This window comes from Pagrus major, chromosome 2 (assembly GCF_040436345.1).
Source record: "Pagrus major chromosome 2, Pma_NU_1.0".
NCBI lineage: Eukaryota > Metazoa > Chordata > Actinopteri > Spariformes > Sparidae > Pagrus > Pagrus major.
Genome location: NC_133216.1, coordinates 8,923,906 through 8,947,279, shown reverse-complemented (window position 1 = coordinate 8,947,279; position 23,374 = coordinate 8,923,906). Strand labels below are relative to the sequence as shown.

At 41.8% G+C, this 23,374-nt stretch overlaps 1 protein-coding gene across 1 annotated transcript in view; it reads right to left on the bottom strand.

Moving 5' to 3' along the window:
- Positions 1-23,374, bottom strand: part of robo2 (roundabout, axon guidance receptor, homolog 2 (Drosophila)) — a 313,492-nt gene that overhangs the window by 13,544 nt on the left and 276,574 nt on the right. The window contains exons 14-22 of the mRNA XM_073489795.1: positions 23,033-23,264; positions 19,602-19,726; positions 19,336-19,507; positions 18,123-18,311; positions 14,234-14,276; positions 10,185-10,312; positions 8,781-9,053; positions 7,662-7,787; positions 2,145-2,304 (exon numbers count right to left, since the gene is read on the bottom strand). Coding sequence (XP_073345896.1) covers positions 2,145-2,304; positions 7,662-7,787; positions 8,781-9,053; positions 10,185-10,312; positions 14,234-14,276; positions 18,123-18,311; positions 19,336-19,507; positions 19,602-19,726; positions 23,033-23,264 — 1,448 coding nt within the window. The remainder of the gene's footprint in view (positions 1-2,144; positions 2,305-7,661; positions 7,788-8,780; positions 9,054-10,184; positions 10,313-14,233; positions 14,277-18,122; positions 18,312-19,335; positions 19,508-19,601; positions 19,727-23,032; positions 23,265-23,374) is intronic.

Genomic DNA, 23,374 nt, shown 5'->3' with positions numbered 1-23,374 from the left:
TTCCTATACACTAAGATTGGAGCTTTGTGACCTTGTCCAACTTTCGCAAGAATTCGTTATACGACAGTCCTGAGAGGAATTATGGAGGTAGTCAGGCTTCACTTCCTCATAGCTGTGCTTATACATGCTGAAATAATACTAGCCATAAAGAAAATGTTCATTAAAGAAATTTGTCAGTGCACACTCCATAGGACATAACTGTTTTAATCTGCTGCCATTAAGAGCAGCCTCAGATTTACAGTGCACAGGACTCTTCATTTGCCAGATAGCCCATTAAAGCAGATGACTCTCCCAGATTGGAAATGGGAGTAGGAGGACATTGCACCTACTGGACCAAAGACAGAGACACACACTAACATTTAAATAAGCCTCTGTTACTGTGTAACTACAGAAGAGTATGTTTGAGCTTCTGTTTCATTCAGCACACTAAATTAAATGTTAAAAATCTGTCAGCTGATTTAAGAAAGTCATGTAATTAGTGTATATATATATAAACAAAAGAAGCGATTGGTATCGCATCAAACACATTTAAGAACTCTGACAGCTTTTTACATCTCCTTCTGACTCAGAGGTAGATAACAATCTGCTGCTATAAATCCCCCACTCTGCCTGTCTCGCTTTTTTTCTTTATGAAACAATGCAATTATGATTTTTTTCCACTGTGGAATTCAGCAAATAGATTAATCTGAAACCATCTGTGTGTCTACGAGCTAGTAGCAGCAGGAGACTGCTCGAACATTGTTTTTTTTTTCCCTTTCATTTATTTTCAAGTCATGAAGTCATCTCATAGATTGAAGACAGGATCAGCAGATAGTTTGATCTGCAGCCATCTGTATATGAGTTTCTGTGTGTGTGTGTGTGTGTATCTGGTTGTCTGCGGAAACTATACACAGATTGATCCTTCATTTTTTCCTCCAGAAGTACAGCAATTAGCCGCAGAGAAAACAGAGCTGAACCCTGTTATTACAAACAGAAATGTATGGTGTTGCTCCTACTGGCAAGCTCTGTCTTGTTCTTTCCAGCAAGCACAAACACAAGATTCTCTACTACTGATGTAGTCAGAGGAGGAAACATACGATGATAATAATGAGCAAGTGCATCTACAACAGAGATGGTAATTATATGATTAGTTCATACTGCTTCATCTTCTGTGTCGCCATTTTACAATATTTTAACCATTTAACTAAATGAATCAAACAATTAAATATGAATTCAGTTTGAACCCAATTTCAAAACAATAAAAAAGTGAGACTAAAATGGGTCTAAACTGTAACTTATAATGTCTTGGGTGGAAATAACCAAGTCAGACTTGGATTGGACCACACTGCATGAGTTTTCTCAAAACTTGAGGTTGTGTATTGGGGCTGAAACAAACAATTACTTTCATTATCAATGTGTCTGCCGTTTTTTCATGATTATTGGATTAATCGCTTAGTCTTTAAAAGGTAAAGAAATTGTGAAAAATGCTCATCACAATTTCCCAAAGTCACTTCCTCAAATGTCTTTTGTTCAACTATTCACCATCATACATGACAAAGAGATGCACCAAATTCTTAAGTTTATGAATCTGTAACTAAATGCTTGACATCTTTGCTTGAAAAATGACTGAAATGATTATTTAGTTATCAAATTATTTTGGATTAATTTTCTTAGTCGATTAATCGTTGCAGCTCTATTGTGCATATAATGGGAGGAGGTCCAGATGGATATTAAATTGTCTAATCGTGTATGACTGAGAAAGATATTGACAAAATATTGGACAAGCCTTTTTTTCCATTTTGCTGGCACTTTGATATGGTTGTCATTAAAGCCCAACTGATATGTGCCGATAACAGAACATAATGCAGAAAAAGATGCTTGGGCTAATTTATCTGTATATTAGAATCATTGTTTCATATTGTTAAACTATAAACTATCCTGCATGCATTAACTATCTTTGTACAAATTTAAGGGATGAGTATGAGTTTTTTTACGCCAAAATATCAGTATCAGCTCTAGTTTTCAGTTTCTTGTCTACTTTCAAGTCAGTGCTAAGCATCAAAATCTAAAATAAAATGAACAAAAGATGAAATAATACTGCAAAATATTATTCATCTGTTCATATCATATCTGAATACTGAAGTATATTTGTATAGTAGACATACCCTCCTCCTTCATGGTGCTCATTGGGGTAATGGTCCATCTCAGTGCCAGGGAGAGGGTGTACAGGGGGAGGGGGCAGGGGAACATTGGCCCAGTTGGACCCATTGGCTTTAGTAGGTTTAGAGCCAGCCTTGGTCTTCTTCTTCTTTCCTCCCTTTCCACCTACAAAAGGAAGAGGAAGGGATCCATTTAAGAGACAGAGTCATTGAAAATTAGATTGTAAAAGAAAATCCATTAAAAACTAATATACAAGTGGGATAGCATTGCAAATTACAGTAGCTGCTTGTGACAAATGTGTTTTCTCAAGAAACTCAATTGAATCCATACATGCTAGTTAGATTACAGATCCATTTGGTTTTGACATACCCTTGGAAAATCATACACAGTTTCAAATACAACATTTCAATGGGCCCCTGCCTGTCAGTGCTTACATAGAAAAGCTCAAGGTTGCCTGATGAAAAGCGTGCTACCATTGATTAATTGGCTGAAAAGACTCAAATCTCCATAGAAACAGGAGAGAACGGCAGTAAACGAGGCCGAGGCAGACCTTTGTGCTCCACCCATCCCTCAGTGTCCCCTTTAACACCAGTCTTTGGGCTCCACAATGAAATATCTCACTTCACAGCATCATCATAATGAATGGCTTGTGTAGTGTCAGTGTGTCCCTAATGGAATTCACTGAGAGTCTATTACTACTTTCATTTCTTTTATTACACCGGAGAGCCGCTAACCCCATCCATTTCCACTCATATCCCTCCAACACCAGATTCTCCTCTGTCCCATCCATCTTTATAAATCTGCCAGCCAGGTCAATACCGGGTTTTATATGATTTGGTCACTGTGAAAGAAACCTTTTTTTTCTTCAAAACACATTTGACTTCAAGCCCAAATGTGTTTTTGAGTTAAGGTATATACAGTTTACACATATTCCTGAAGACTAAGATGTGCTGATGGAAAATGAACCCTTACTCGGGGTAAATCATCATATCATTCAAAACGCAAACGCAAGATTATCAACAAAAACACAAACATGACTTAATTTATTTACAATAACTTTAGATACATTTCAGAACTGTTTTATTTCTTATTTACCAAAAAAATTAAGGAAAAAAACCCACCTATTTTTGGATGGTTACATTTAACAGTCTTTACTAGTTCCTTTAGTAACTCTTTACCTACTAGTGTATGTGGAAATATATATTAATACAACTTCCAAAGGAGCTCTTTCTTTTATAATTAACTGTATCTGCTGATGATGATTATTGTCATTATCAATTAATTGTTATTTCAATAAATGAGCACTATAAAATATAATGTGTGGTTATAAAATATAGTATTGACTAATAAAATGTGAGTAGCCTCTCCAATTTCCTAAAGCTCAAGGTGGAACCTTAAAATTGCCTGCCGTGCTCACCTAATAGTCCACAATAAATGTTCGACACTGTAGTACAGCTACATGATGCATCATATATTGAACATCATTGCCATCTTTTCTGCCACGACACAGACGAAAAAGTATACCAATATCAGAAAAGACAAGATTCATTCATGTAGAAAGTTCCATCTGTTTGACCAAAACATCCAACCACTGGGCGTAAACTATATTTTCGTGGTACACCTATGAGGCAAATCAACCTTTGCGGCAACACAACTTTTGTATCAATCAATACAGGGAACAGTTAAGGTTGACTAAACATACATAATAATGATTTTAAAATGTTTCTTGAACATTACTGAAAATGATGAGTGGGTCCTTGTATGCGAAACAAGCCTGAAGACTGCTTAAACTGTTAGCTCATTTACACCGGAGCTTAAAATATTGTTGTTTACTGCAGCCTTCCAATAAATTAGATATCTAACTTTTCCTTAATCTGTAACTGCTACTGCTTGCTTTTGTTTATATTGTCTTTAAAATGCAACTTCTTTTTCATTTTTGTTTGTCACTTTGTTGTTTTTATTGTCTCATAAATGCAATTTTAATGTTTTCTTAATGTCTTATTTTAATGTATTCCCATGCCCCTGTGAAGCACTCTGAATTGCCTTGTGTCTGAATAATGCTTTATCATAAACTTGTCTTTCCTTCTTCCATCATGCTAAGACAGAGTTCAGTACATTGGTCCAGTAAAAAATCTATTCAATAAATTACAAATGTACACTTGTTTTTGTTTATTGCATCTTATCTTGTCTCACACAATATCTATCAAGTTTATCACACACCGCAAAGAATCTCCATGTAGTGTAATCCTACCCTATACCATTAATTTTTGAGCACGCAGGTTTATTAATATGTAATGTTTCTCTCATGTTTCTTACATTATGCACATGAAAGGGAAGTAGGCAGACATACTGTACAGCATCTGCATATATGAGTCCATTTGTGGCCAGCTGAAGTGCGTCTATACCAGTAAACACCTTAAATCTCAATCCAGGAAATACCTCAAATCGACGTCACCGGCCGCACAGACTAGTGAAAGCCATCTTTGGGAAACTCTGTTGAACACATTTGTATCTGTCATCTGTTGGTTAGCCTTCTCTGCCAAAGGCCTGTAATCACTTTTCCCAGTGCCACAAAAAAGCTGCCAATACGGCATCTTGTGCAATGTAACATCGTGCACTCCAATGTAATCTAATAAACTGCCTCGACTCCGGCACAGTAAAAAGTAGATCACTGTCATCGAGAGAAACATACAGAAGCAATGAGGTACATTTCTATTGATTTTCATGGAAGCCAGATGGCAGAGAAATACAAATAAGCAGTGCAAAAAATGTTTTGAGTCCAGAAAATTATAATCATGTTGCTCTTTCAAGTCTTCAACCAGCAAGAAAAACAAAAGCACTTCAAAGATGAGCATGGTAAAAATGCTGGGGCAAGGAAGGGAATATCAGACAAGAGGAGATAGGTGTCAGAATAAGATTAATAAAGAATGGAAGTAATAAAAGAAACAACTGTAAGCCCAAGGCAGGCGGCACCACAGTGTAAGTATAGTCTGAAAGTAATTGGGTTTCCTAATCGTACCTCTGGGCGACGCTTGACTTTTACCAATAAATGGTGAGCTGACGCGATTGTTCAATCATCCTTAGTCCCTCCACACAAGACCAGCCATCAATATTGTAAATGAGCCTCTTCTAGGAAAGATGGTCTGGCACTGGAATTACAACAGCTCACCCCAAATATGAAAAATACAGAGCGAGGCTGTGGCTAGGAGCTATACAGGAATTACACAGCGAACCCATCTCCTCTGACAAAACTGGGCCTCTCTTCAAAGGGGAACTCATCCTAAATATAGATTCTGCGTTGGGTATTTATACCCAAGGTTTGGGCGCTCCCAGCCTATAACTGCAGGGCTGCATAGCCTTGAGCTTGCTTTGTTTTCATTGGGTGCGTCAGTGCTGAGGCGGAAAGCCACAGAGCAGAGACTCTAGAAAGACTATGCAGCCAGATATAACTTCTGAGTGGGAGAATCATTTCAAAAAGGACATCAAAATAACTGAAAGTCATGTATCATCATTTTTTTAACTAAAAATAAAGACAACATGTTACATAATGAGGTGAGATGCAACAAATATGGAGAGTGCAGGGGCACAATAGGTCACAAACAACCATGGACTTCTCATAATTATGGAGGTTCACAGCGTGTGAGGGAGAGTGCGGGAGTCTTCAGGGTCTCAAACCGCTACAGAAAACACAGAAAACAGCAGCTACCTCTTCTCCCTTACACTAAGAAAGGTTTTAATGAGCAGCTTCTTGTCCCCAGTGGAGATCCATGCTGCCATGAAAGCTGCTCTATTTCTGTTCCTTTTCATCCTGCTCTCCTCCTTCAGACCTGACATTCATTATTCCTTCCATCTCCTCAGAGGGAGAGCAAGACACCGCTACTTCAACTTTTCCCCCGCTCAGATGCTGAGTTTACTTTGGTTGAAGTCTGAATCAAGTCTTAGCTTGTACAAATTCCCATCTCTGTGGTACGATGTACAGTATAGAGAAGACATATAGTGAGAAAACTCATTTTAGTGCCTCCCACCTGTTCAATATAGCAATGGATCTCATAAAAATCACATATTATGTAGGGGATTCAGTTTTATAGTATACTTTATTTAGATACCTGATTATTATCTCTTTCAGTCAAATTTTGATATTTAATTTTTTACCATTGACACTGAATATGTAAAGGTATTATTTTGTGTTTTTACTGTATATCAAATAACATTAAAACTCATTTAAGAAATAATTCAACATTTTGGGAGACGTTTGTATTTGCTTTCTTGCCTAGTTAGATGTAAACAATAGTTAGCTTAGCTTAGCATAAAGACTGGAAGCAGGAGAAACGGCAAGCTTGGCTCTGTCCAACGTTACCAAATCCACCTACAGTACACTTCTGAAGCTTAATAATTTATATTTTACATCTTGTTGTGGTTTAAGTTGTGGTTTTACAAGTGGGGTTTTATGCTGGAAGGCAGATTTTGTTACCTTTGGACAGGACTTGGCTAGGGGTTTCCCCCTACTTCCAGTCTTTACGCTAAGCTAAGCTAACAGGCTGCTGGCTATAGCCTTATTTACTATCTGCTAGACCATTATTTTAAAGCATATTCTCTGGCATATCACTGTACTCTGTGCACAGATCTTTCTTGTTAATGATGTTTTCTCTCCGTCTCATGAAATTATAATACAGCATGTGCCAAGCCCAGTCTGGGCCCTTAGTAACCTTCGTGTCTATAGGAGGAATCTCCCTGTAAGGCATGGCCACTTCACATCCTTCTCTCCAACCCACTGTGTGCCAGAGCATTGAATTAGAGACCAGTTAAGGCAGTGGCTTGTAACTAGATAAAAGAGGAGAGTGGAGGGGAGGCAGGCAGAGGGCTGCCTTGGTGTCCTATAAATGACATTGTAATTCTCTGAACATGGGTTTTAGTGTAGTCAGCCACCATTAGGAGAAGAGGGAAAAAGGGAGGTATTTTTGCCACTTTACCCAGCCAAGCATCTCTAATGGTGTGTGTGTGTGTGTGTGTATGTGTGTGTCCAGAGTGTGTCCACTCTGTCTGAAAGACTCCCTTTGCCCCTATTCCCGTCTGCTCACTCACACAGTGAGAGACAAAGCCCTTACAAGGACCGGCTGATATGGCAGAAACCCAGCCTTAGCACTTGCAGCCATATACCGTCAGGAGATCATAGTATTATTCTTTCTTTATGCTCTAATAAGCTGTCAACTCCTATGTAAATAACAGCATGACTACATACAGTACAGTAGAAGCTACTGTACTCAGAACCACATATAACTAAAAATAAGACTCTATAGCATCCACATGAAATAAACTGTAAGCAGTGGGAGCTGAGTGAGCAAAGCATCTCTGGTGAGGGAAAGGGACACGTGTTCATATAAATTCTCTTAGATGTCATGTTAGTACATGCAAATAACAGATCAATAAAGCAATTAACACATCAGTCAATCATAAAGTCAAGCGGCAGAGCCCCAGAGAGCATCCTAGTTTGCTTTATAAGATTCTCTGCTGCGTAAACCAACCTGAGAGACTGCCGCTTCGCTCTGAGCTGTTGTGCGAGCTGGTGGTGCTGAAATCTTGTGATTGGTTGTGTGGGATTCTATTAGACAATCCATCGGCCAAACGGTAGTCAGGAATGAAAAGGAGGGCTACAGTGGGGGTTAAAGGGCAAAAATCACAGTGGCGTCAGGTGTTTGGCAGTTAGCACAAGCACATGCAAACATGCAGTTAGAGCATTGAGCAAGCAGGACAAATTCAGGATTCATACATTCAACGGGGAGCACTTGTTCAACCTGTCATTCACTTTCTGATTTGTATGCAACAGGCAAAACATTTGCAGGACAAATTTGATTTGTTGTTGATTTGAAAAGCATAGCGCTAATCATTAATACAACTCTTTTCATTTCAAGAAACTGGATAAATGAGTCAATAGTAGAGTTTTTAATACAATATTTGTCTCCCCTCAGAGAGATGTACATAATCATATGAGATCATACTTCTTAAAATAATGTCAGGGAGAATTTGAAAAAGTAGTTTTTAAAGATTCATTGGATTAAAGGGACTATGTAAAGACAATAATTAATCTGTTTTAGACTGTTGGAAAATGAGATCATAAATATGTATAAGAAGACAGCCGAGGAATACTCATTACACCTAAAGTATGAAACTCCACTCGGCTTTAAAAAATCCTGCATCAAATCCACTGTAATTAATTTGGATTAATTTCTTAAATATTAGTCAAGCTAAAATGGATTAACAATTACTCTAAAAACTGAAGGAGTTGCACCACCATGAAAACCCAGCAAGAGAATGGATAGATGAATTAGCGGCACTGCTCCTTCAAAAGATGTTTATTCAACCTTGGAGAGTAACCAAGATGATGTCTGCCGGGGGAAAAATGACTCTTTTTAGGACAAACTCCTCCCAACCACAGTGGGTTTGGAAAGGCTTCAAATACTTTTGTTGGAAAACTTGTTGTAACTGTAAATTTGTGGCTTTTGATCTGGGTTAATTCACTTTGTTTTTGATGTCACTGGATAAGAATAATCTCTTGGGGACACAATCATATATAAAAGACTTGTGAGGGCAACAACATCCCCACAAATCGCCATTAGCACACTCACTGTCTCAGTTTGACTTACTGTTGTTGCAGGAGTTCTTGTCGGGCAGTGAGTACCCCAGGTTGGCCATCTCCTGCTTGGCCTGGAGTGAGGCCTTCCACTGGGCCTCAGGCAGGTCTACTGCCAGCTCGTGGATGCTGCTGGAATGGAGAATCTGGGTGGTGGCATAGGGTGTGGCCTGGGATGTTTGGCCAGGGCTGTTGTAGTTGGCTTTGGTGGTGAAGTCTATGCTGCTGTAGATGGCTCCATCAGAGAGCATGGTGCCCGTCTTATCTCCTTGCCCAGTGGGAAGATCTTGAAAAGAGGACGGATGGGACTTTACAGGATGGCTTTAAAGATCCAGTGTGTAGAATTTAGTGGCATTTAGCGGTGAGGTTGCAGATTGCACCCAACTGAACACCCCTCATGTCATCCTTCCCTTTGGGGGCCCAAAAGCTCTCTCAAGAGCCAGTGTTTGTTTTGTAACATGGCAGACTCTTGAAAACACAATTCTTAGTTACAGATGATTTATACACTAATGAAAACAGAATTATGAATAATCCTTTTCTGCCCCCATAAATCCTACACACTAGACCTGTAACCCCGTAGAGAGTTTGTATAAAAATGGTTCTAGTTTTTATGGCAGATGAAGAGAAGAGGACGATCCCTGTACATCAGACCTTGAGAGACCTGGGATACAAAGTGCATGAGGTCCTGGAGTGTTATAGAATTACAGTTTGGTCCTTTGTGCTTTCAGTTAAGCTCGCATCTTAGGGAACAGCACTTAACAGGTTCACCTCATTCAAAAAGTTCATCCCAGTTATTCAAGCGTTCCAACCCTCAGCCTCCCAGTCAAGGTGCCTTGTTTCCCCTCCACATGTGTGAATATCTCACTCCCCTCCCTTCTCTGTTCATGAGGGAAAACGCTGCTACTCTGCATGTGTGTGTGTTGACAGAAGAATGAACGGAGGGAGAGAGAGAGAGCCAGGGAATGAGCAAGCAGACTCTCTCCGTAGTGCATGGTTTGCATGCCCAGTGAAGGGAAGATGATGTAGAGCCGTGGCGGAAGTGTCCGCATCTGCGCCAGTCAAGCTGCGCCTGTCCTTCACGACTGGCTGCTCAAGACCATCCTTTCAAACAGCCATCCACCCCCTGCTCCTCTGCCCGTCTCTCCCCTCACATTCTCTAGCTCTGAGGTATGGGCCATGACACCAGGCTGGACTATTTGCCATTACTCAGCCTGGTGACAGCAGAGGCCCTGCTGTTAATGCTCTAGCTGTCCTCTGATGTGATATATAAATATACACCCAAACACAAATGGAATATGCATATATGTACATGATGAACAACAGGAGCGTCTCAAGAACAGAAAGGAGGGCAGGCCATCATCTTTCATCTCCTATGGTCTGTTTCTCAATGCACCGGGGACAGCACCAGGGCACTCACCTCCTCGGCCAAAGTTACTCAGGTCATTGGGTCCCCCGGAGCTGCTGTTGACAGGCAGGCTGGTGGCTGGCCAAGAGTCCGCTAACCAGGGGTAACCTGGGTCACTGGCATTCAGCAGGCCCGGCCGGCTAGACAGAAACACAGGATGAAACAGTAGATTAAACATAAGCTATTACATTAATACAAAAACATTATTATGCATGGTTTATTTCTGCATTACGTTACTGGATTTGGAAATAATGAATAAAATAACATGACAGCAATCAGCAGCGAGACAATGTGCAGACAAAAAAATCAAACATATGTTTAAATGTTAGTTTGTGCACAAGAATGTGTGTTTGCGTGAGATAAGCTTGCCGTAAGCCACTGGAGCTAATGAAACACTTCTGAGATAGGGGGAAATACTGTACGGATACATTTCTCCCCCCACAAAGTTGGAATTCCTTCAGGCAAACACAGCCCTTTATCTCTCTGTTTCTCCTGCTGTGTCTTTGTCACATTCCCTCAGTTATTAATGCAAAAGCACACTGTGGAGACACTAATGCATGCATTTGCTCTCTGCACACACATACAGCAGTGCACACGGACACCCACATGTATGCTGTTTCCTTATTCATTAATATCTTGCTCATTCTGCTGTGTTTTCTCATCAACCCCTTGTGGCGATGTCCAGACAGTCTACATCTTATTTGATGAGACGTCAAACCCCGGCTCTAGCCCCACCATGATGCCCATGACCCACTTGTGGGATGCCTGCATATGGGCGAGGGCAGCTCCATTTAACAGGTGTTGTGTCCCTCCTGAGGGGGTGAGACCCATAAAAAGCAGCCATTAAGACTTTAACCTGTCATGGGTGACTGCTGGGAGGCCATTAGGGCCACTTTACTGTACAATCACGTCTTATGCTAGTTACCATGCGTAACACAGATGGAGTTAAATGAGAATGAGATGGAGTTAAATGCCTTTGTTTATGTGCCACTTCATTGATACATCACACCCACTTGGCATTGAAATGGATTAAGAAGGAACGAAATTAGAAGATACAAAATAAGTACATTTTAAGCAGACAAAACACCCTACATAGGTCAGAAAAGCCTCATATGTGATGAAGCAGATGGTATTATCATCTCAGAAACACAGCACACCCCACTGTCAGCGCCCAGCAGTGCTGTTTGTAGCAGACAACAGATACATACTGTATGTGCACTCTGAGAAGCTGCGCATCACAGTAGTTAGCATCCAGGCTGCCTGATGGGTGTTTTTGTCTTAGCTCCAGTGTGGTGACGTGTTGGCTCTGAGGGACTGGGATAAGAATCAAGCCCTGAGGACAAGGGCAGGTAATGGGTGTGCTGCAGTCAGTCTCTTCCTCAGCCACAGGTTCTAATGAGAAGAGCTGTTCCACAGAGGGGGGAGTCCAAATGAACTGCAGCCCTGGCAAGCTAAGAGCCCTCGCTGTGGTTTCTGAATGCCAAAACAGGCCCTCGGGGGAGACAAGTCATTCAAATTGATGGCTGTGCATCAGACAGATGCACTTTTATAGGGTAATACATCTCCCAACGTCCTTCCTACCTCTGTTTCTAGCTGCCATGTTTCCCCACTGCCATTATTCTCTCTTGCCATACCATCTTTCCCTAACCCCATTTTCCTTCATTCTCCCCTTCTACGCCTCCACCTCCTCCTTCTCTCCCTCCTCTCTCTGCCTCTCATGCGCTTAACATCTGTCAGACTAAAAATTCCAAGCAGCTGAAAAAGATGAGAATAATGTTTTCTTTTGTTGACTCCAGCAAGACTGCACCACAATTGTACACCGTCTAAAGTAAAAAAACATGCCTTTGTCTCATTACTTGTCTCACTTGACTCGTCCCTCAGCTCACTTGAGAAAGACCATTTGAAAGACAAGGAGCTGACAGTGGAAATGGTTGCATCGTCCTTGTATTTATCACACAGCAGTATTCCTGCTGAGGATAATTAGAATAAGACTGATTTCTACTGAGGATATTTGTTATATATATGTGTGTGTGTGTGTGTGAGACTCCGTTTGTTTGTGAGATGGTGGGGTAATGGTGAGCAGGTGGACACAGGGTCATACATCTAATAAAAAGTCAGCACCTAACTTTTAATCCCTGGCCAGCACAGGATGGATGGCAACCTTGGTAGATAAAATTTGATTTGAAGCATTTCGTCTTCCTGCTGGACATTTCAGTTACTTGTGATGGGTAGGAAACCATAAATACTGCCTAAGATGCCCGACACTGAGCTCCCCATAAATAAGCCAAGTGAGAGATATTAATTCCAGAGCAACTTCATAAATCAGGTATTTATGGTCCCACAGACTCGTGAATGGAACTTGGATTAAAAGTCTAGACATTAGCTAACACTTAGAGCAATGGGAAACACCGATTACTTTCTAGATTAACTCATGCTGTCATTTAGCATTCAGATCCTGGTATGTAAAGGAATCTCCATAGCAACAGTGTTTGTGAAACCTGTTCATTGCAATGCTCAGCCTGTTCTCCCCACCTATAGGAGTGAATCTGCTTTACTAAAATATTGATCAGTGCCAAGATAGGAAGTTATTACTACCTCCTAATTACAATCTCCCTATTGGCAGGGGGATAAGGAATGAGCCCTTATCGGCTTTTATCAATTTCAATTGAGCAGCCAATGTCAAATCGTCCAGGTCCACCAATCTGCAGCCTATTCATCTTCCATGAATCATTTATTTTGTGATCGATTAACTGTAATTGTTCAGTCAGGGCAATTTGGCAGGAGCCAATGAGAAACTGGAAACAGACGTGGCTTCATTTGCTATTGTCTAATTAATGCAATAAACATCTCATGTAACAAATGAACACATTTTCCTCTGATACTCTGCTACACATTTTCCCTCTCAGGGCAGATGGGCACGTTGCAACATCTGGGATTTGATGGCACTACAGTGACTAACGGATCCGAGGCTCTTGTTGGAATAACAGTTCCACACTGCATCCTATTCCAGTGTGGTGAAAATTGAGGCAGTTGCTGCTCCTGACTAAAGATATGACAAATATAGAGCACCACAAATACAGACATTTCAAATCCCATTCGCTGGAGTGAGAATCAGAACCACTTATGTGGAAAATTGAAGGAAAAACACTACAGCAGAAAGTAGATGAGAAAAGGCATGGCAAGTAGCGTAGCTAATTCATTGAGAGCGTGCTGGCAGCTCACAGAACAATATAGGCAAAATCGTCCATTGTGGCATCCAGTCATACAAACACAGTAACGGGGGAAAAAAAGCATAAATATAAAAATGCTGCAACCAGACAGCAGAAGAGACACATTCCCAAAAGCCAAGACACACAGGGTCAGATTTAGTTGGCAATCTCTCGCTGAGTGTTTGAGATCTGGAGGCTTTACCTAGTCAGGTGTGATAAGCAGTAGATAGACAGAAGCCCGGGATTCTCAAGGGAGTCTCTTGAATACCCACAAAGGCTCAGTAACTGGTGTCATTGAGATGTGCCCTCGTCTCTGTAGCCCCTCTCTCTTTCAGCGACACACACTGAAATGGAGCAAGCTGTATGGGGGTGCAAGCGGGGTACCTCTACCGTCTCTCCCCTGGGTAATTATTTTTACATTATTACATGTGCTCAGATCCCAGCCGCCCACGCAAGGTGACAGGCAAATTTATCACTCCAGAGGGCTTCTGGGTTGCCTGTAGCCGGCAGCGGAAGATAAATGACAAAATAAAAGCACTCTCTGCTTAAATTGTTTCTGTTAATTCTGTTGAGGAGATTTATGAGTCCATCTATCGATGCATGAACAGAAATGTGCTAGAAATGTATATTTGCACGCCGGTTTGCATGGCAGGCACACAAACAGGTATTGGTTATCTTTCAATCTATCAGTCATTTATCAGCGTTAGAATCAAAAAAAGCTTGCTGTAGACTTGATGCATGACTGTGGAGGAAACGGTTGTGTTAAGACATGTAAAGCTTAGGACAGAGAGGATGAAATATTAATGAAGGGAAGATTTTTGTTTACTTGCTTGCAATATTGACCACACTCACCTTCCATTGCTCATCAGACCACCATCGACTCTCTGAAATGTCACTGAAGTCAGAAAAGAAAGACAGAGGAAAATGAGGGAAGAAAAAAAAGACAAAGCTGGGTTAAGTTTCTATAATTCATAGCAAACAACCAGGATTTATTTCCATAATTAAGATCAGACACATTCTCTCTTTAGTATTGTCCAGCCTGCCCTTCACCAGCTATGTCTTCATCTCTTCTCTTGTTCTTACACAGCTAGATAGTTGATGGATTCACTAAGGGATGCAGATGTCCCTCTGCGTCCAATGCCTTTCATGAAAATTAAAAAAAAAAGTCCAGTGATGAGGATTGCATATTGCTTTGCTTTGCATAAGTGGAGATGTCATGTGTTCCTCAAGGACAAGATGCCTGATGAGAGGCAAAACTCATTTCATCTTTCTTATTTTGCTGCTGAGTTATTATCAGATTTGTGATTAAATCTCAGCCAAAAAATGATTAGAAAAGGCAGAGGGCTCATTAATCACGTTGAGTTTTCTATCTGCAAGCATGGAGGCTGAGTTACTGATCCTTCAGCAAGAAGGGCTCCCCCAGAAGCCATACACGTGGCCTGTTCCATTACAGTGATGTATAGATAACAAGGACCGCGCTCTTTGTCAGCGGCTAGTAAAACTCCATGGCTCAAAGTGAGAGACGGCTGTGAAGGCTCCATTTCATCTCTGTTCAACGACCATGATGACAAAGCAGCGTCGAGAGTTCTAAGCATGTAAGAACTTCAATGGATCACAGGAAACACAGAAAAGCAGCAAGAGTTTTCGGAAATCACCGCATACCGATGGGGGGGGGAGGGGAAAAAGGGAGCTGGTTTACTCAAGAGAGAGAAGGAGAGCTGTTAGTAATTTGGCTCATTTGTTCCACAGATGGAGATTAAAGAGAGAAGGAGGCTGAACATTCCTCCTCTCTTTTCTGTTTCAATTCAGGTTGATTCCACAACAAGCCCAGACATGGGCGAGAGAGAGGGGGCTTTTCTGTGGGTGACGTAGCAACGCAGTTGACAGGGAGAGGAAACTCCCACAATAGATTACAAAGGCTGCTTACAGGACGTTTTAATGAATCACCAACATTACCTAAGCTCATTTAATCCAATTTTGTCTCTCATGAACAGAATTGTAGGATTTCAAACAAGAGGAACACAAATCAAAACTGTAGTTTATTTCCTGCATTAAGCTTTATAGCAGCAAGTGGAATTTAAATACTTACAGCTAACACAAGTTTTACACAGATAAAACTAGCACTGCAGGTCTGCCTAAATAAAATATAGCTTTGACAGCTCGAGACACAGTTGGCATTCCTTATTCAGTCATAGCTAAAGCCATTTCTCTTTGTTCCACCACCAACAAACTTGCATTAGAGAACTCTCTGTTGCTTGAGAGAGGACTGACAGGAGGAGGTGGTGGAGGCGAGGGGAGGGGAGGCTGTGCAGCGGGAAGGCCTCTGAAGTCCCTATCTGTGCTCAGGCACATTTCTGGGCTGCTGTGAAATACTTTTATGTTAGCCAGAGTGACACGGCGGCATGGGCTGTGCTTCTCGCCTCCGTCTTCCAGATAAGCACTTTCTCCAATATGAATACAGATTAATCCCCTTTAATAAGCATTAAGGGGGGGTGGACATAATCAGCGTATAAAAATTCCATCAAATCTCCTTCCTGCTTGGCCGTCTGCCTCAACAGTGTAGTGATTTACCTCTCATGTACTGACAGCTTTAGGAGGCTGAGGCAGGACACTCTCAATACATCAACTAATTGTCAATACAGAGAAGAGCAGCGCTGTAAGACTCTTCAGCCGCACTTTGGCTCATGTCCTAAATATCACCTCACTCTAACTCCATAATCTCTGCTAGATCTGACCTTGTTTTGTGCTTGCCACTCAAAACTCTTTTAGTGAGATAACCCGCTTCCTCTCCTGCTTGTCTAAGGTGTGTTTCACTAACATACTAATGTGTTCCATAATCTGTTGTTACAGCTGTTGTGGAAAGGCCAGAGTTAATTGGGTTTTTGGCATAGGCTCCACAGGGACCCCGTGGCTACATGTATACTTTACCAAAAAATTGTATTAGTTATGGTTGTCAGTAAATCCAGGAAACAGAGGGAAGGGCCCTGTGCTGACCCCTGACTCACTGTACCACAGCTATCAGATACACTGATACTGTACACTACAGAAGCCTCTAGGCATAATTCAAATATCCATCTGCAATGCATTTTTGTACTTTAACTTTACATCCAATATTTAGTGTTTTGGATAGGCTTCTCTCACTCCACTCCATCCACAGATAAATGATCTGTACTGTGTTGGTTCCACTCAGGCTACAGATTTCAACAATATAACACTGTTACATCATTCTCAATGGCTCTAGTTTACAGATAAACAAAATAAATTCAGCCAGATATGTATAGTCACAGCAGTGGGGGGAAAATTGTCACAAGTAAAGAACAAAAAATATAAATGGAAGGAAAGGGAAAAAATAATCAAACACACCAGCCAGCTGCCTAACTGACACCTATGGAGAACAGATATGTAGATTACAACACGATCCGAGTCTTAAAAAGAAAACAAAAATGAAGAAGGTTATTGGGAGAAGAGGGAAATGGACAGTCTTACCCTGCACCACAAAAAAAGATACACAAAACAGGATGAAAGTACATTCATAAAACACATAGCCACAACAGACATACACAATTACAACACAATAAGGCCGCAGGTTTGGCAGGAATAGGGGCTTAAGTTTGCAGGGCTCTGGTCATGGCCAATAGCATATCTCTGAGGTGTGAATTTGCATCTCTGGTTGGATAAATTGCTTTCATGGTTATGAAGTTTGGATTTGCACCAGCCATGACCAACAGTCGGACAATCCAAGCATATATACTATAAGCGGGGAAGGAGATGAATCTGCGTTGAGGTGGGGTGAGGAGACGGGACAAATGAACAGTACCTGCAGGGGTGAAGGTGAAGGACTGAACTGCAAAACAAGAAGACAGAGAAGTTGTGTGTTAAAAGCCTGCAGAGATAAGCGGTGCTTTAGGGGTATCTGCACGCCGGGGACGGGGTCAAGACGAGAGGTGCTGAGGGTCAGAGAATTTGAGACCGCATCGTCACCCAGCGTGCAGAGCGACAGCCAGGAAAGCAGCCAGCTCAGAGGCCCAAGGTGCAGAGACAGCGGCACAAAACCAAACAACACACAAACATATAAATGCAACAAACAGAAATTAAGAGCAAATTAATAAAGCCAGCTCATAGTAGCTGTGACTGAAAATGCCTTTTTTTGACCTGCTAAAAATTAGAAGAAGGAAATATTTTTCTCTTGAATTTCTGCTTGTTAAAGGGCAAGAACTAATGTTAGAATATAGTGCTATACTGGCTGCGGCACGCATGTGTGAGTTCATTACTATTTTCAGCTCTCTAATTAAATCTTGTATCCCTTGGTAGTGTATGTGGACTTGGTGGTTGCTAGTATTGACTGCGGGTCATTCAATAAGATGTCAGGGTCAGTGTGTGGGAGGAGAGCTGGACGAACTCCAGCTTCAGTGACCAGCAGAGAGTCCAGTCTGCCCACTCAGCTCGACCACCATGGGCTATTAACCAACACCGTGGGTGGGTTTGTCAAAAACTGTAGCCTTCTGGAAATGGCTCACACTGACATCTGTCTCCCTGTTGAGCTTTAACACCGTAGCCATCTGAACCTCACTGCTAGCAACTTTCATCAAAACTGTACTGATTGAATGAAACATACTCCTGCTTTGACGGAAGAAAAAATATTAGTTGAACAATGGAGCATTTTCCACTGTTTGCTCAAGCACAAGAGCAGAATGTCAGCGTAAATTAGCATAGGTTACAGTGAGACTATGATCAGTCTAACCTGCGTAGTTGCTCAGGCCCTTTCTCTTCTTTCTCCTCCAGTAGAGCCAGATGCTGAAGCCCATTAGGATGACCCAGCAGGCCCCTCCGATACCGGCGATAAAAGCAGGCTGTTTCACCACATCAGTGATCTGCTCTGTGATGCTGTTGTTCCGGTTTCCATGTATAATCACGTCCCGAAACTCCTTACCTGAGGGCACAGAGATAAACAGGAACATTAATGTGATACCTTCTGGAGAGAAGCAGGAAATAATAGCAATGCTGTTGTGCATGATCTGCTGCTTCAAGGTGAAGTTGAAACAATCGCCAAAGTGACACTGAAGGGCTTGGGAATGTTCTACCTCCTCGCAGTGCAGAAACAACACCTAGGGATACATCAAGACAGGGTTAGGGCTAGATTAAGCTCAAAGAAAGTAGGTCTGATGAATTATAGCTGAGATATTGACCAAGGGAGCAGGACATAGATCTAAAGGATGTGCAGTGAAATATAATGTACAGACTGAAAAAGACAAAGCCGAAAAGCTTACAACAAACCCTCCAGGTGAGCTGGTTGTTTGCTAAGCTCAGCCCCTAATTCACTCCATTGCCGGTAAAACACACCATGTGAAATGAGAGGATCCTGGCCTGTATTGATCTCTAATCGCAGCTCACCCTCACTAGCCTGCCTGACACTATTTCTTGGAGCACAATCAAATGTTCCCACACATTGACAGGAACAAATACACGCTCATAAAGATAAAAATGCACATATTATATGTGCACGCCTGCAAAGTTGCAGAAATACTCTTTATCTTTGTAACCACATGAACACACACCCATTCGCACATCCACAGACACGCAAACGCACAATATATTATAGCTGCAAGCTTGGGGCTCTGCTCTTGGAGATGGATTATGTGAGTGACACTGGGGAAATAAGAACATGCTACAGGCCAAGCCATCAGTTATGGGTCAAATCAGGCACAATCTGCCTCAGCTCCACATAAATCATACGTGGTAAGGCCACATATCAAAATAGTAGTATTTCAACAATATTATCCATTTGGCAATTCCTAGTATTTAGCCAAAACATTCACACTCTTGGTTGTTTTGCTAAAATCATCCACTGACACTGAAAAACAATATTATTCTTTGTGAACATTGATGCAAGCATATAGAAAAACTTGAACAGGAGGTTGAAAAGTTATGAATGCTTTTTAATCATTCAGTCTTACCGATAATAATAGAATGAGGTTCACTCTTGACTCCAACCCCTGCGCTTGTGCTGGCAGCCACTTCCACCCGGTACACCACTCCCACCTGCAGCCCGCCTACCACCACCGAGCGTATAGCTGCATCCACCGTCTTATTTACATGAAAACGTGTCTCATTCCCCAGACACCAGATCTAATGCAGAGAGGAGGAAAAACAGAGAGGCAGTTGATTCCACTTGGCTTTGTATAAGTTAAATGAGAATCCATGCTGACTCGCTGGGACAAACCTTGTACTCTTGGATGATGCCGTTCTGGTGGTCTGGTGGAGGAGGGTCCCAGGAGATGCTAATGGAAGTGCTGTTCTGGTTTCCCACTGTCAGAACTGTTACCTGCTGAGGAGGGGCACTGGGAGCTGAAAGAAGAGGCACAAAATAAGACTGGTTAAGAGGTTATAATATAGTACACTCAAAAAATATTTTGCCTTAAACAGTGACTTAATGTATTTTTAATTGCATGTACATTTTCCATCTAATTTTTATTACAAACATGTTTAATTTAAGGTGTCTGCTTTATTGCAAAGTTTTCTATCATGTTGAGTCAGTGTAAATAAATAGAATAACTTACGATTTAATTAAATTAATGAAGACTTATACATTAACGTTATGTGTTATTCAGTTATTACATAAAATGTTAAGGGGAACTTCAACATAAACATAATGTGTTTTTCAAGTGTTTATTATTCAAGTATTATACATATAAGTAATGCATTTAAAATTACTCTGTTTTCTGTAATAAAACATGCACACACCTACTGGTTGGTTAAATGTGACCCTTTATATTGAACTCATGTAATAGAATTAGTTGGAACATTTACATGTCATTAAGATACTTAAAGTCACTGTTGTAGGCAAACTACTTTGTTTTCAGGGTATTTATAATTGTAATATTGACATGCACAGCAGTATTGTACATCTGAATGTGTCTGAACAGGAGATAATAAATATATACGCACACAAAAAGACACACACACATGCGTTGTCAAGGAATGTTATTCTTCGGGGATGGCACAGGTGGCTGAAGGCTGTCAAGATGTCTCATTAGAGGGGGATTTACATGAAGACCAGGGCGGGTCTGACAAGGCTATAGCCTATCTTTAATGTTTCACAATGATTTAATATCTAGTATATCCTCTGCTCCAGCCTGGTGGATTTGCAGAGAGAATACAGGTATTGATTTGTGGAATGACAACCTGGCACAGTCAGGCAAGTGCTCTAAAACTAAGACTCCGACACTGACCGAGCCAGGGTGGCATGCAGGTCAACGAGCTTATAGGATGAAGCACAGACGGGAAGGAAATATGAAAAAAAAAATACATTTCAGGGAAAGGAAACAAGGTCTCGGTAAACATATTGACTGATTCCATCGATCAGCGGGATGAAACTAAAGCCAGTACGTAAGGATCAGAGGGGAGCTTCAGAGCAAGGCACAACTAAATGAATCGGCTCTGTCCACAGGCAGACAGAGAGTGGATAGAAACAAGACAAGTCAAGCTTTCATAAACCTCACTCTGTTGTTATTCTGATGGCAACAATCTTCTGACCCCACAAGGGGTAACAGAGGAAAAATAAATAACAGTTGGCCCAACTGGAAATAACGTTTTAAAAATAATGTTTTCTCATTTCCGCAGTGGCTGGCAGGAGAGCAGCACCACAGCAGAATACTGACAGGTCAATTACTCCTGGGCTGCCTCTCCCTCACCTCGCCTCCATCCAAAATGGCACGTGTCACCCTGTAAATCTGTGCTCATCCCTCAGCGCGATTGGCCACACCGGCCCCAAGAGAGCCAGGAGGCCCTGGCATGGTGGAAGATGAATGGGTCCAATGATGAACCCAACACCTTGGCCAGATTAGAAACAATCTAGCAAGGGAGCATCTGATCAACCATCATGCTCAGGGCTTTCCAACGCTGCATTACATCCAGGTGACAAAGTGCTGGATTGGCTCGTGGCAGCCATCAGAGACAATGTCGTTCAAAGTTAATGTTATGAATGATTTAGCAGCTTATTATCATGCATATTTGCACTAAACAATACACATTTTTCATTAGAGGCCCCGGAGGCTGTGCTAATAGAGCCATTAGCGGATTGATGTATGGCAGGCAGGAATGTGACCCCTTGTCTCTCGCGCACACACAGTGCTGTGCTGCATGATGAAGGAATACAAACATATCATATCCATACAAAATAAGGAGCCAATAGGTAATGTAAAGCAGTGGGTGGAAACCAGTAGATTTTCCCCAGGGACACCCATCAATGTGGATGAAGACCAGTCCACTACAAATTAACATTTATACAAACATTACTGAATTCCCTTCCCCCTAAATAAGCATTATTTTGCATAAAAGATGGGCCTCCTTAGTGACTTCTTGGACAATTTTTCAGTAGGAATCAGATGGCAACCGTAGATGAAGTTCATTTATCAGCCATGACATGTCTGTCCAGATGGAGAGGGAGAGAATGTGTGAAAAAGGAGGAGGGAGAAAACAAAGATGGACACAGCATTGGAGTGCTGTGCATACTGTAACCCTGCGCCCGTCTGGACCTGCTCCTGGGATTCTCTAATTCTGTTAGCTAATGGACAACCTTAGTTTTAATCACCCTCTGAACAAGACTTCCCTATCCATCTAGCTGCCCCTCTCAGTAGTCCCAGAGTCTCAGAGGAGCCTAGAGCTGTGTGTTTGACGGTGTATCAGCTATGACCAGGCACAGCAGCGGGGTTGTGACAGAAATAGAAAGTGGTCAAGTTCTCTGAGGAACTGGGATGCAGATAGAGGAGAAGCAGGGAGAGTTATCAGCATTGGTAATAGCTTGGACATGCAGGTTCTGGTGGCCTTAGGGAGAGGTTGTGTGCTGGCATGCATGCGTTTACTGTGTGTGTGTGTTGGGGACAGCTGTAATGTGATGGCAGTTCCACTACAGCAGTGCGTACACTGGCTGGCCACAGGAGATATGGTCCCTCTGAGGAAGGGAAAATAAATGGGCCTGTCACACAGACAGGATGTGAACTGTCTCCTATACATGCAGGCCTAAATATGCTGTGGCAAGATGGGCTTTGTCTTCAGTATAAAGAGTCTGTATTTGTCTTTTTGTGCTGTTGCACGCACATACTGCATGTCTTTACTTCACATAACATCATTATTTAATTGCTGTTCTTAGACTGGAAGGTTGAGGCAAAGCCGGTGCAGTGCTGTTGGATGCATTTGTGTTTTGGCATAGGTCAAAACAGTAAATTCATCCAAACAGACCTGTGTGTGTGTGATATTGTGCCACGCTGCTCTGTAGCCTTGTCAGAGCCTGTATGAATCAAGCTTTGGGCGACAGATCATATTCACGGGAGGAAGTGTGTGCTGTGTCCAATCACAGCTCAGGCCTGTGGCTGCTGGGTGATGGATTAGAAGAAGGTTGGCACTAACACCACCAATCATAAACAAAAAAAAGGCACAGCAGGAAGGTCAGACAGACAGGCACAAACATGCATGCACACACACACATTCACACATATATTCCTCAGTTCTCAGTATCAAAGGGAGAGGCAGAGGTGCCTGTGATATTCTGACAAAAACCAACATGAAAGCAGCCTGTGGGGTCATGTGTCAACCATCATCCCGCATTTGTTATTTGGAATCTACAAATATTCAGTACGTTCTTCTTCTCCATACCTTCCTCAGTTGTACGAGCCGTTCTAGATTCACTGTCCATGCCTTGAAACTCGTTGAAATAAGGACGGACCTTGATCTCATACACAATCCCCTTTTTAAGTCCAGAGAGGATGACACTGCGCTCAGAAGGGACCTTTACATCCTGGGTCAGCCATGGACCTGGTGAAGGCAGTCCTGATGTCTGCCTGTAAAGAACTCTATAACCCTGGATGAACTGGGACTGACGATCCACCTGAGAGAGTGAATGAAGACAAGATTACTGTTGTACTTCAGCGGAAAAAGAACTGTGCAGAGGAGATTGGTAGATGCTATCTTGGCCCAGCCGCTAGGTAATATAAAAGG